The following is a 13,703-nucleotide window of genomic DNA, read 5'->3' as shown; positions in this document are numbered from 1 at the left end:
TGTTTTTAAAATGTAGTGGAGGTAAACACTGTAAATGATATTTGTCTTTTTTTTATTTGCTGTATATATACAGTACAAATCAAATACACACTGTACACTGTAACATACAAAAGTTAAGGCAGTATTCTTCAAAGTTACTCTCAGGACAGTTTGGTCGGACAGCTTTCACTACTTTCACTCCATCATCCAAAAAGTTTTCAAATATGCATTGTACAAAATGATCAAAGGGACAAGGACATTGCCTAGAATAATTATCTGAAAAAAGTGAAGTTATAAATGAATACATGTAGATGGATTTTATATTCAAGGATGCAAAACACATTTTTAACCAAATCAAAGAGAAACCTGACCTGAAAGCAGGCAGGTAGAGATACAAATGTTATTATCTATACAGAAAGTACAGGTTGCTAAATATTAGCCTGGATTTTAAACTCTGGAGTTGTTCCCAAACTGTACCTTCTTTAATTAATAATACAGTGCACCAGCAAGTTAATCCTGTTTATTTCCACAATTGAGCCGTCGGCCCTGTGCGCATGTCCCGTCGACATTGAAATGAGGACAATCTCTTATAAAGGATTTGAGAATCCTGGTTTCCTGAAGGGAAAACCATGACCCTTCCTAAAATGACCAAGAATGATCCTTAATGTCTAAGGCTGAAGAAATACAGGAGATGTCAGGCACTTGTGGGGTTGTACATCATCAAGGGGAACTCAACCAATTGTAGATCCATCACGAGTCTGACAATGTTACAGGAGTGCATCGTTACATCTGAGTAAAATAACTGCTGTGCAGACCGATGGTTTCACAACAAACTGGGTGTTGAGACTTGATGTGTAACTAAATTAATTTTGATCAGGTTCAGACACTTTGGCATTTCTGCTTTGCTGCTCCTTAACAGATTCAGCCAACATTAAAACATGTTCCCTCCTCAATCTGCAATACATCTGCAATCTGCAGCATAGTTGTAAAAATGTTCTGAGCGATCAACTTCACATGTACTAATCATTTCTGAAGAGGCTTACTGTATAATATATTTTATGGTGTATAAAGCCACGTCATGTCAACAGATCCAAAAGTAATTAATCATTTTACTCCTCAAATAAAGCTTAATTACTGAGAACTTAAACTGCAAGTAACTGATAAAGAAAATAGATGAAAGTAGTTATTTAAACAGCTGCAGGGATCAATAAGAAGTGGCCTTACAGAGGTCATGTATGCACAAGACCACAGAGGTGTGATCAGCACCTCAAAAGCCAGAAAAACATAAGAAGTGAATGGAAAATAAAACCAAAACTCCTGAAAATAACTTGTGTTGTAACGGCTGAACCTCCAGCCTCGTCTGCTGCATTACTTCACCGCAGCTGTCAAGGCTGCACTTCACCGACGTTCTCCACGTGCCTCTGCATGTGTTCAGGCAGCTCCTGCCGGGAAAATACAAACAAGACTGAGGAGTTGTTGTTGTCGTGATATCGTTCAACCTGCCTGTACTCCTCACTTTTGATAAATGCTTAGATAGTGAGCTGATGGTAACCTCCACTTTGCTGAAAATAAGATGGCGTCAGTTCATTACCTGCCTAACCGACTGCTGCGAGGAGAAAAAACTGCTGCAGCCTCTCCAGCGACATTTGACCGTCTGCAGACTCGGGTTGCTGTGATCTCTGAGGAGGTGCTGCACAAGATGCTCCGCTATGCCGAAGATCAGAGAGCAGTTCTGCCACTGAACAGAGGGCGAAGGTCACAAAGACAAAGACGTGTTATGACACAAGAAATATAACAAACCTTACAGATATATATATCTTCAAGAAAGAACGTTGGATATTTTGGATAGGCAAAGAAAAGTGGGTACTCAAATCTTATCATCAGACTTAAAATATCTAAATTCTCTGTATAAAGAGTCCTTACCCAGCAGCGGTAGTTCTTCATCAAGTTGAGCTTTACAGCTTGAACACTGCCATCGTAACAGCCTGTATAGACCTGGGTGGGACAAACAATGGTAGATACATAATTCAACGACATGAACCTGCCATGCATTAAATGAAAAATATGGCCGCGCCAGTTTTAGTTCACATACCACACTCTTGTGCACGGCCATGCACATCACCATGTCACTGTGACCCCCGTACACCTGCAGGCGGTCGTGGGACTAAAAAGACGCAAATGTTCAAAGTTCAAATGAATAGGGAGACAATTCACAAGACGACAGACACAAGGCTTAGTTCACAAACAGCACACTAGATATCTGCAGCTTTCAAGAAGTCAAATTTAAAATCTTTCTAGAATGGTGGCCTGAATTGAGTCATAAACACTGTACCTGTAGCTCATACACTCGGACCAGTTTATCCAGGCAGGCTGTCACCATCACTTTCCCCAAGATGACTATTGATGTGACAGCGTGACCGTGGCCTTTGTAGATACGAACCAACTCACCCGTCTACAAAGAAAGATGGAGGGTGACAGCGAATGCATGAAACAAACCAAAGCACAAGCCGAGAGAGACACTCTGCATAAATTAACATTTAAATGTTTTAAAGATAATGAATCCATTGATCACCTCAGTAACAAGACAAGACACAAGAAATGTTCAGATTAACAGATTCGTAATGTTAAAAGGCATCAAAACAGACTGCAAGTGCGCGTCCATCGATACACGGAGATAATTCAAACTCCTGGGAATCTTTAACACCTACGTGGATGTTGTGGGCGTGAACAGACGTGTCACTGGAGCCGCTGAAGACCAGATCATTGACCACCTGGAAACCACAAAGGAAGGATAACTCAGTACACCTGATATACAAGTGATAATCTCTTTGATGATCTACATTTCATCTGCAAGAAAAAGAAGAACTGACCTTTTTAAATCAAATGTCAGTCAAAATACAGTGATTTACCACAGCATTTAAACTATATAGCACATTTGTTTGAGAAGCATCTGCAAGTGATATGAATACAGATCTACTGTTTTCTTAACAGAATAAATAACCTTTTCAATTCTTACAACACACTTCCAAGTAAAATCTCAAATCATTTTGTCTCCTTATCTGGATAAAGACCACTTTAACAGTTTTTAACAGCTGAAGTGTACAGACCTTCATACAGAGTACAGTTTTGGTGTGACCCTCCAGCGAGCGCAGCAGCAGGCCGCTCTTGGCGTCTCGCACGCTGATGGTGCTGTCGTACGAGCCGACCAGCAGCACTCGGCGGGCGCCCTCCTGTGCTGATCCCAGGCAGCTCACGCCTCGCGGGCCGTGGCACTCAAACACGTCCAACTGCTTCAGAGTCTAGGAAGAAAATATGATAGAGGGAGAGTTGATCGCTACTGACGTTTTAAAGCAGCTTTTAGTACGTCCCCACGTATTAAAATCATTTCACTCACATTTAAGTCGTAGCTGGCCACTGATCCATTGGCGAGTCCAGCAAACAGGATGTTCCAGGCGACGTGCAAACACAACACTCTGTCCGATAGCGAGATCTGCTCCAGACACTTCTTAGACTAGAGGTGAGATGTTGAAAAATAAATCACCAAATTACAACAAAAAAACAAATGCAAAACAGAAGATAGGAGGCAGTCCAAGTAAATTATAACTACTGGGTATCAGAGTGAAACCCTTCCTATGTTAAGTTAAAGCTGTTCAGCGACCAACAGGACAAATTCATGACAGCAGCAGGTCTAATAACGGTTGAAGTGTCACATACAAATCACGAAAGAAATGTGTTTTGTACCTTTGTGCTGTAACAGCGGATCGTCTGGTCGCTGGATCCGGTGTAGAGGCGTGCCGGCTTGTTTGGGAGGGACGACACCAGCAGACAGTTGATTTTGTTCGTGTGACCATCAAACACAGCTTGGCACTCCCTGTTCTGGATACAGAGACGAAACATACAGCTTATTGTTTCACAGATTATATAGTTTGTGGATCACAATTCTCAATTACTGCTTGATACAGATCGTTTTGGTTTGATAATACTTGCTCATTGTCTGAGGAAGGATACAGTTTTTTAAGCAGGGAAAACATTTGTCACAAGTGGGTTTAAATGAAATAAATCAACATACCGTCAGACTGTAGGCCCGTGCTGTGTTGTCCCCTGAACATGTGTACAACCGGCCCTCGTGAACTTGGAGGCCGTGAACGGGGCCTGTGTGGTTCAGAAAATCTCCCAAAGATGGCTCGTCGTCGACACACTCTGAAAAACAGTGATTACGTTTTTGTAGCTCTATCTTACCTTTGCATCTAAACATGTTCTGTGAGACATTTAATGCAGGAGAAAAGACACTCACCTAGAGGAACAGCAGAGGCATCTTTCACTGGCACAAGTGTTGGCTTCATTTTTCTGAGAGCAAAGTCAAGGGAGAAAAGTCGGTCATATTTCACATTTGCCAGTAAAGCATCCCTGTAATGTTCAGGATTCTAGACCATAATATCTCGTGAAGTCACCTCACCTCTCAACATCGTTCTGCTGAAACGTCTGAGTGCTGGAAGAACTGAACTCCACGCTGACAGACTTCCGAGGAGGCTCTTGGTGGACGGGGACATTGGAGGCCGTCTCCTCGTTGTCCGATTCATCAATATCAATGACCACCAGGTCGGAGGGCTCCATCATTTCGACAGAGTCATCGCTCTCAGTCCCTCCACCAGGCTCCTCTGCTGCCGGCTCGTTGTCAAGATCTCCTCCCGTCTCTGCCTCAGAATCACTGTCAGCTTCTTCTCTCACCAACGTCACACAGTCCTTTAACCGCTCCCTCGCCGCTGGCTCCTGTTTCCTGACAGATGACTCAGGAGAAGGGTTTGTATTCCCTGATGTAGGGCGCTCCGCTTTGAGTTGTGTGAGAGAGGTAACAGCAGTTGTAGGAGCAGCTAAGTGAGGCGATGTAGGCAGCAGTGAAGGGAGCAAATCAGAGGGAAACAGGGACACAGGTTGGTTACAGGAGACTGTAGGTCGTTGGCTGATTTCTTGCTTTACAAGCATTTTTGGCAGGTCAAACAGGGTTGGGTGAGGTTGGCTGGTGGAAGACATTGGGTTTGTGGGAGGTGACTGCTGGCTGGAGGAGGCGGGGAAGGCACTAGTGGAAGGGAGGGGAGAGAGTCTTGGTTGCACAGCAGCAGCAGCAGACTCTGCTGAAGAGGTGGAGGCTTTCTCTGCTACATTAGATGCTCCTGAGTATCCTCCTGAAAGCGATTAAGAAAGGAAAAAGGTAACTAAATTTGTTGCGTATGAAGCCATTTAAAGCAAAGGGCGAATGTACTGCACCTTGCATCCCCTGCAGGATCTCAATGCGCTTGGATCTCAGGCTGTTGACCTCGACAGTACACTAAAACAGCAGGAAGAACAACTTAATGTAAACTTGATGTCTGAGAAAAAGGAAAAAATATATATTTCTGTGATGTTTTCTTCATTAGGGGTGGCACCTGCTGTCTATATAGCAGGAGTCTTTGGACTTCCGTGTAGGCAGCTTGCAGGGCATTGCGGGCCTGGACCAGAGACTTGTCCAAATCCTGTAACGTGTGGCTCAGCTCCTCCTCCCTCAGAGACACAGCCAACAGCTGGTCCATTTGGTTCTGGTCTATAGGGATAGAATAAATATCATCCAATAAATATCAAACATTATTAAGGAGTTGAGTCGGTCTGATTAACGATCTCAGATCATAGAAAAGATTAGCTGACCTCAAAATGAAAATGCCTTCAAAGAGTACTCCATCGATTTAGCATCGCACTGCTATAACATCATCAGACTCACAATGGACAATAAAATAAAGAAATCTGTGAATCTGAATCTGTTAAATGTCTTTTTTATTCCACACGCCTGCACACTGACTCACATAGAGAAATGTATTTAGAAAATCATTTTAGATAAACATTTTTATCCCAGTAGCCTTGATTGTGATGTGTGTATAATTACACTTCTATTAAAAAAAAAAAATGCCATAAATCATTCGCTGTATGTTATACCTTGCGCTTGTTTTATTATGGAACTAGAAATAGTATAAAAGATTCCTATTAAAAATATAGAACACAAAATATCAGAATCACCTTTGTTTGACTTTGTTTTCTTCTTTTTTCCACTTGGTTCCTTCTCAGAAATGCCATCATACTGTAAGAAAAACACAATAATTAAATTCTAACAATAAAAATGTATCAGCAAACTAGATGTTTAAGCTCTGGCCTACTCTTAATAATACAATAAACTGCTCAGTTACCACCGTGTGCTTCCTCTTGCTGGCACTACGATTGTCTCTCAGATTTCCATTCTCGTCCTCAACGTTTGGCTCCACCTTCACAGAGACGACTTCAACCGCCTGACTGCTGCAACCTTCCTGTGCTGCACCTGGCTGCCCTGAAGGCTCCTGCATCTGAGAATCTGCCTGCGTTTCTATGTGAGAGTCTTTATGCGTCCAGTCCTGCGGTGGAGGAGGCAGTTCAGTCCAGTGTGCAGCTGAAGGACTGTCTGGGAGCGACTCCCAGTGGAAGCCCTCTGACAGAGTCAAGTCATTGTCCTCTGCTTGTGCTGAGTGTTCTTGGTCAGACAGAAGGTTCACCAGCTCAATTCCAAACCTGTTACCACACAGAATTAAAACAGATTTAAAAAAAATCATAATTTCTGTTTGGCAAACAAAGGGTGAAATGGATATGGTTGAAAAGACGAGACAAGGGTTACCTGGGCCGGCCTTTCACCCTCTCCTGCTTCTTCCTTTTCATCTCCTCTTTCATCTCCCTCCAGCTCGGCTTACTCTTGGCCCCTGACAAGCTGAGCAACTTATTCAAGGTCGATTTGAGCTCCGCCTCTCTCTCCCCCTGAACTTTGCCTGACCCGTGGGCAATTCGAACCCTGCGGCCGATGTTCAGGTTGGGCTCAGAGGACGTGATCCTGTCCGAACATCGGCTGAGTGAAGTGGGAGGTTCGGTCTCCCTGCTGTTTGATGGCCCGTTTGAGTCACCTGCAACCACTGAGCTCTTCTCACAATGCCGAGTCGCGCCTTGTGTCATTTTGACTGTTGTCTGCTTTGGCTTGTTGACTAGTGACGACTGCACAGATGTAGTTGCAGCAGAGGTGACGCGAAGTGTAGTCTCCTTGCCACGGTTTCTGGAGGAGCCACCTGCCGGCTGCTCTTTCTCAGTTCCAGCTCGGTGCGCGGCCCCGTGATCAGCCCCCCGGACGCCTCCCTCGCTGTTCTGCCTGCGGGCTTCACGATCTGCTCTGCATGGCTCCCTCACACCCAGCGTTCTTCTGATTTGCCATAGCATCGCACTGACGTCGACGTCCCGTATGGGAGCTGCGTTGACGGATCTGTTGTTTGCAGAGTCAGGTCGAGTTGAATGCGAACCTTCCTGTCCTGGCTGAGAAGATCCCGTACTCTCATTGTGGCCGTGATCAAAGAGGAAGGCTCCGGTCAGAGGGAGGTCACTGGTGAAGTCTCTTTCGTACTGCTTGTTGTAACGGTCATGCTGGCTGATGGTTATTTGCTCTGACATGTTAGTGGCCCGTCTTTGGGTGCTGTGTGGTCTTCTGTGGTCTGTTTGGGAGCTTTCAATTTGGACTTTTCTGCACTGACTGTTGACGGAAAAGCTGTCATCATACCTCAGCTGGTGAGTTGATTGGGGGAACTGCTGCCGAGCATTAGGGTGATGCCAAGTTCGACCTGCAGGCTCTCCGGGCCAACAAGAAAATCCCCCACTTTGATTCTGCAGAGTTGATTCTCTTTGGTGAGGAGGTCTTTGCACACTGGACACTTTATTCTCTTTGTTTTGAACAACAACATTGTTGCTTCCTGTCTGGTGGGTTTCCCGGATCTGTTTCAGTATCTTCATGTTCCCCTGGTTGGATTTTTCCAGCCTCACAACTTTGGACATGACTGGGTTTTTTCTGGCAGCTCCCTGTCGAATTTTTGCATGCTTCTTACCAGCTACTTGCTTCAGTTTCTTTTTTTTCTTTCTATTTACTTTCTTCCTGTAACAAAAATAGACAGTTTCAAAACAACACATGACATCATGGAGAGAATAAATGCAAAATCTAATATAATTTTGACTCAATAACAGCTGAACAGGTGAAACTCTTACTCCTCTTTCTTCAGCTCCTTGTTTCTCTGCAGGATTCGGCCCATAGACTCCATGCTCAGAGTCTTGTACAGAGGGAGGGGCTTCACATTTTTAGACATCAAGCTATTCAACTTGGCTTTGTGTTGAGCGGTGGAGATGTGCTTAGCATACTCATTCAAACCCATGGAGGATTCCTTACATGCCTGACATTCATGAAATGAACCCCTGTTAATGGAAGAACAGAGATTTGGGTCAATGCATGTTATGATTATGTCATCTCAGTATGGCAGGGAAACACTCTGGGGCTGCGTGTCATTTGAATTTCTTTTATACTAGTGCAGATAAGACACCTGAGTTTCTGTATAATACCAAACAATATTTTTTATACTTTACTTGAAGGATTATAAACATGTTTTTCTACTCACTGATTTCTTTTGTGAGTCAAACTTCTTAAATGTTAAAATACAGGCGACTGTACAAGAACCTTTCCTAAATAAAATAGATACTTGAACACATCTCAGGTGGCACAAAAAACTATTGATATTCCATACCCAGGTGGAGGGAAAATACTCTGAAGAATGCAACCTTGACATGCGTTGTGCATAAAGTGGCATCCATCTTGTCTCTTTTAGTTTTCTCAGATCATACTATGCCTCAGACCAAAATGTCTTAGAACATCATGTATGTTTTACTTAAAATGAAAAATACTGGTGTGTTTTGGCATCCCTCGTGAAAAATTAGAGCAGGTACACATTTGTATACTTGACAAATATTACTCACTTGCCCAGCGCTGTCTCCAGCTCTCTGTGATGCAGCATGCCATGCATATGCTCTTGTCCTTCCTGTTGTTAAGAGATATATTGTCAAGATTATACACCATTTATAACGCACATATTAGCCAGCACTGCTTCTCATTAAAATGTCTTGGTAAATCTAAAGCCACTTACATGTTTCAAATATGCCCTGCGACACAAAACACAATGGGAATATTTGGTCCTCCGAGTGGATAGTGCTTTGTTGTTGTTCTTCTTCACAGGGGTCTTACCCACCTTCTCATGTGGGGTTTCAACCTTTGCCATTTCTGAGCAGCTGAAACAACAACAAATTATAACAGAACATATATTACAAGAAACAAACTTACACTAGCATAGTATCTGTAACTAGTAAGTATAATAATAAGCTGATAAGCAAGTATATAATAAATATAGACCCAACGTCAATGTCTCAATAGCATCATCTTATAACAGAATAAAGATTATAGCCTACAGAATATAGACTGTTGGTGGCATTTACGTTATACTGGCGTTAAGGCGAATGCTCGACAAAGTTTATAACCAATATAACACTGCAATCATCTCTAGACTTAAAACAGCAGCACAATGTGGTTGTCAAGTCACAACTAGCCAGCGTTGACTACAGGTTAACAGCTAACCTTTGAGGTGGACTGCTGCAGATTAACGGTCCACGCGCCCAACAGCTCACGCAAGCCGTTGGGGAAAGTTAACGGCATTTAGTTAACATTTTAACAAATTACACTGAACACGATATTTTAGGATTAACGTGTAAACAGATCATAATTACCAGACAAATTTCACATGGCAACAACATTCAACAGCTGCCCGACCGCCATGTTTCCCTACGTAAATGACGTTGCGGCGGCTACGTCGGCCAATCGTTCGTTAAAGATGACACCGGAAGTGCTGCGGCGGGCAGTTTTCTTAGATCTACAAAACATGAGATAAGTGCGAGTTGGGGCTTTTGCAACAATGTCCGATAATAAGTGTTTTACAGCTCTAACGAGCTACAGGGACCGCTGTTCCGTGCGGAAGAGGAGTTTTTATCACCCAAAACAATTAGCTATTTGTTAGCTGTTTACAGTGTGTTATCGCTACCTGACTTTTAAAACAGGGGTTTCAAGTTAAAATGTGCAACGGCTGTGTGCAAAAAGAATACCCGGACCGGGTAAGTTGAGGCAACTGGGACACGCCACTATTTGTTTCGACGCTAACTTGGTATACTAGTAAATACTACTACTAACGTTATAGTCAGCTATGAGTAAGTTAACGTTAATGTATCAAGAGTTATAGCTAGGTTAACCAACCACCTCAAACAACGACGCTCTAGTATTCCGCTTAAGTATACAATTCAGGGTGTCTTTGAGAAAGCAAAAAGAGTTAAATGTGATGGTATTAAAAGGAGTGCTCCTGTGATTTCCTGCTCAGGGGAACACTTGTCTGGAGAATGGCTCCTACCTGATGAACTACCTGGGCTGCGCCAACTGCCATCAGAGGGACTTTGTGCTGATCAGCAATAAAACCACAGAGGATGATGACGGAGAGGAGATAGTCACATATGACCGTTAGTCACTCATCCTGTGCTCCCACTAGACAACCAGTTTTACACTACTACATTAAACTGTTAAAAATGTATGTACCTCTGGGGCTTTCTCAGTTTCTCAGGTTTGGGCTAGACCCCTTAATTCATTTTGAGGTTAACTGTAATGCTGCAGCATACAATGATATTTCAGGCAGTAGTGTGTGCTTCCAACTTTGTGGCAACAGTTTGGGGAAGATGCTTTTCTTGTTTCAACATGACAATGCCAAGGTGCATAAGGAAATGTTTTCCCAGTTTGGTGATGTGGAACAACTTGACTGGCCTGCACAGAGCAGGAAGACCTTGAAAGAAGGGTGGAAGCTGTTATAGCAGCATATTAAAGCTCATGTAATGTGTCTGAAGGGTTTTGCTGATATAGTGTATTTGGTTTCCAGCCAAAGGTCACCAAAAGATGGTGGCAAGCTGTAATAATCCCAACCTTCTGAGAAACTCATGCACAGCATGTTTAAAAAAAGAATCCACTTATGTCCATTTGTTTCTCCAGATGTTTGTAAAAACTGTGACCATGTCATCGCCAGGCACGAATACACTTTCTCTGTGGTTGATGAATATCAGGTAAGGTATCTTTATACTGGTATATTGACCATAAGTAAGTAGATTATAGTTAGTTGTTGCCACAGTATAATCTTTTTGTATGTACATTAATTGTTTTATGTTGTCCAGGAGTACACTATGCTCTGCATGCTGTGTGGGAAGGCAGAGGACTCCATCAGTGTGTTACCCGATGACCCCAGACAGTCTGCACCTCTCTTCTAGACCTCAAAAGACACCGAACCTGCCGGCCATGATTCACTTTTTACATCAAGTGTCACCTCCATTGTCATGCTGCTGGATGCTGGCTTCAGGGTTACAACCATTTTTATCATTCATTGAAAATTTTATGCACATCTTCAACTAAGTACGCCATATTTTAAGTTCTTGAGTGCTTATGAATTACTATATGCTGATATCAGTTGAGCAGGACGTATAACTTTTTATTACCCTCCATGACAACAAATGTTATGTACTGTATGTCAATTGAACTATGTACTTTAAATAAACATTTTTTTTAATACGAATAATTTTTTGTTACCCTCTGCATTTTACTGCTCAACACATATCTGATGTTAGAAAAGTAAGAATGAGCCTACCATGCAGCTATAGAAATTACACATTTTTTAAATCCAAAAATACCTCATTTAAAAACAAAAACAAAACAGAAGTCCAAATGTCAGGTATTGAAAATAAAATATATATATATTTATTTGCTTACATCATGCAAAGTTATTTGTTTTTGCCAAATAGCTTCATATTTGGAGGTCAAGGGCAAGAATGAACTTATAAATATACATTTGAAAGCCAACATAGTCCTTTACATGCTCAGAAAAATGGAAATTTTGAACATCTGTGATGTTGGTTTTGTCAATTAAGTTGCTTGATATAGTGTCAACATCTGGCCATTTGTAGTTTCAGTTTCCTGTGTAGCAGTCATGATTCATAACTTACTTGTATTTGCCATACTGGACCTCTCATATCAAATATGATCACTTCCTCATATGCAAAACACTCATAAACCTGGTTTATTTTTAGAAAAAGTTGTTGTCAGAGTGGAGTCAGTGTAGCAAGAAAACCCAAAGGATAATTAATCTTGTTTTTCTTTAAAGGATTTTAGAGCCCATTTCTGTTCTCAGATTCAATCTGTCTTCGTCCATGTCCACACATTCTTTAACTTAATGTCAGTTACAGCTGTTAAACTTGGTCTTCCTCCACATTTTAAATCTCAGTCACCACAGCAGATGGAGGAGCTTTCATTTCGTTGTGGTTGTCATGTGGGACATTTGCAACCAGCTCGTCAGCAGTCTCTCTTGTGCTTACAGGGACGTCTGCTTTAGAAAACAGCTGCCTCCAAAGAATTTGACAAGTGATAGTTCTCAGGGGACTCGTCACAGTCCAAGTTGGTGTGACTTGAGTTTAAAACCCACTATTACTTCATCATTTGAGCATGTTTAGTCAAGTTTTAACTTTGTACTTCAGCTGTCTTTTCCCATTGATCTGATCACTGACAGTGCTGCTAAGCTTGGGACTATTTCTTCCTTCGAAACTAGTTTTAATAAAATATAATAACCAGAGTAACTGGGACACTTGCAATACATTTTTTTTAAATCTCCGTTTCCGTTGCTGCGAGTGCCACAAAACAAATTCCATTAAATTGTATTGGGATGGTGGCAGAAACCTCAGAGACAGATAACTTGGGCAAATAAAACCAAAACTACCTGCATGTCTAGATACCGCTAGGAGTGAATGAAGATAGGGATGAAATTTAGGTGAACTGACCCTTTAATCACAATTACAGCATGTGTAGCCAGGAGGTGGTCATATTTTTGAGATCTGGCATTTATTGAATGAACTTATTTCATTATATATTTAAATTATGAAGAGAAGAAAATGCAACAAACAATCAGACATGATGAAAAGGTTCCATGTTTATCAGTTTTCTTTCCTTACCATCTACCAGATGGACTTCACAGCTGGTCTACTTTATGATGTATTTTGATCAGAAGCAGTTCATTAAAAATACAGATGTCTTAGCGGATTGTACAAATGAATAAAAAACCCAAAACCTTTGCAATGATACTCATGCACTTTTACAATACTTGAGCTTTACATGTACATTCTAATATGCTGATGCCTTTTTGCATGACAAACATTTTCTAGCAAAGTAAAAGCACACTACTACACTGTGATATGCCAAATGAGCAATTCATTGTCACATACGATAATTAATCTAGCTGTTTTACAGGAGTGAGGTCAATATGGGGCTGCATGCCCTGGTTCTGTACATTAATGCTGATATTGGTATACTGTGTGTGGTGTTATTTACTATTAGTGTTCTTAACACGAGTACATGGTTTCTACTAGTGTATACAATTTTCCTAATGGTACATATCTACAATTAGCATTTTTACATCCCTCAAGTATTAAACATAATCTTTTTGGTCTCATATTAGGCCTACATGGAGTGTTAAGAGAGGAGCGAAATGAGAGGTAAAGAGTTGGCAATCTTAAGGTTTTCTCAACCTTTTTGTTTCAACTGCAGGTATCAAGCCACATTGTCAAGTATTTTGAGAGACACATCCAACAAATGAATAAATAAATAAATACAATTTATCATACATTTTACATTACATACAGTACATTCCCTTGAGTAAATACCATATTTACACATGCGATCAGGGACTGAATGTGAGACAGCCTCTCGCTACAGTTGCACCATCCGGATCAGTCACTTGTGTCAAATACAG

The 13,703-nt window shown here is 41.7% G+C and overlaps 2 protein-coding genes across 3 annotated transcripts; one reads left to right on the top strand and one right to left on the bottom strand.

Moving 5' to 3' along the window:
• Window positions 1-1,065: 1,065 nt before the first annotated feature.
• Window positions 1,066-4,322, bottom strand: LOC139302640 (zinc finger protein 106-like). The gene is made up of 11 exons (XM_070926342.1): window positions 4,274-4,322; window positions 4,049-4,179; window positions 3,721-3,855; window positions 3,374-3,490; window positions 3,087-3,278; window positions 2,688-2,750; window positions 2,312-2,431; window positions 2,072-2,143; window positions 1,903-1,974; window positions 1,571-1,717; window positions 1,066-1,421 (listed from the first exon to the last, which is right to left on the bottom strand). The coding sequence occupies exons 1-11, from the start codon at window positions 4,320-4,322 to the stop codon at window positions 1,365-1,367; spliced, it is 1,155 nt and encodes a 384-aa protein (XP_070782443.1). The 3' UTR covers window positions 1,066-1,364.
• Window positions 4,323-9,867: 5,545 nt separating this feature from the next.
• On the top strand, window positions 9,868-11,582 carry churc1 (churchill domain containing 1). 2 transcript variants are annotated; one of them, XM_070926056.1, is made up of 4 exons: window positions 9,868-9,990; window positions 10,251-10,384; window positions 10,902-10,977; window positions 11,086-11,582. In XM_070926056.1, the coding sequence occupies exons 1-4, from the start codon at window positions 9,952-9,954 to the stop codon at window positions 11,176-11,178; spliced, it is 342 nt and encodes a 113-aa protein (XP_070782157.1). In that variant the 5' UTR covers window positions 9,868-9,951; the 3' UTR covers window positions 11,179-11,582. The 2 variants fall into 2 exon arrangements, with proteins under 2 accessions (XP_070782157.1, XP_070782156.1); XM_070926055.1 differs by having other exon boundaries at window positions 10,251-10,386; window positions 10,907-10,977.
• Window positions 11,583-13,703: the final 2,121 nt, after the last annotated feature.

The sequence above is a fragment of the Enoplosus armatus genome, chromosome 19 (genome assembly GCF_043641665.1).
Source record: "Enoplosus armatus isolate fEnoArm2 chromosome 19, fEnoArm2.hap1, whole genome shotgun sequence".
In the NCBI taxonomy this organism is placed as follows: Eukaryota; Metazoa; Chordata; class Actinopteri; order Centrarchiformes; family Enoplosidae; genus Enoplosus; species Enoplosus armatus.
Note: the sequence above shows the minus strand (reverse complement) of the source record. Positions and strands in the feature narration are given on the sequence as shown.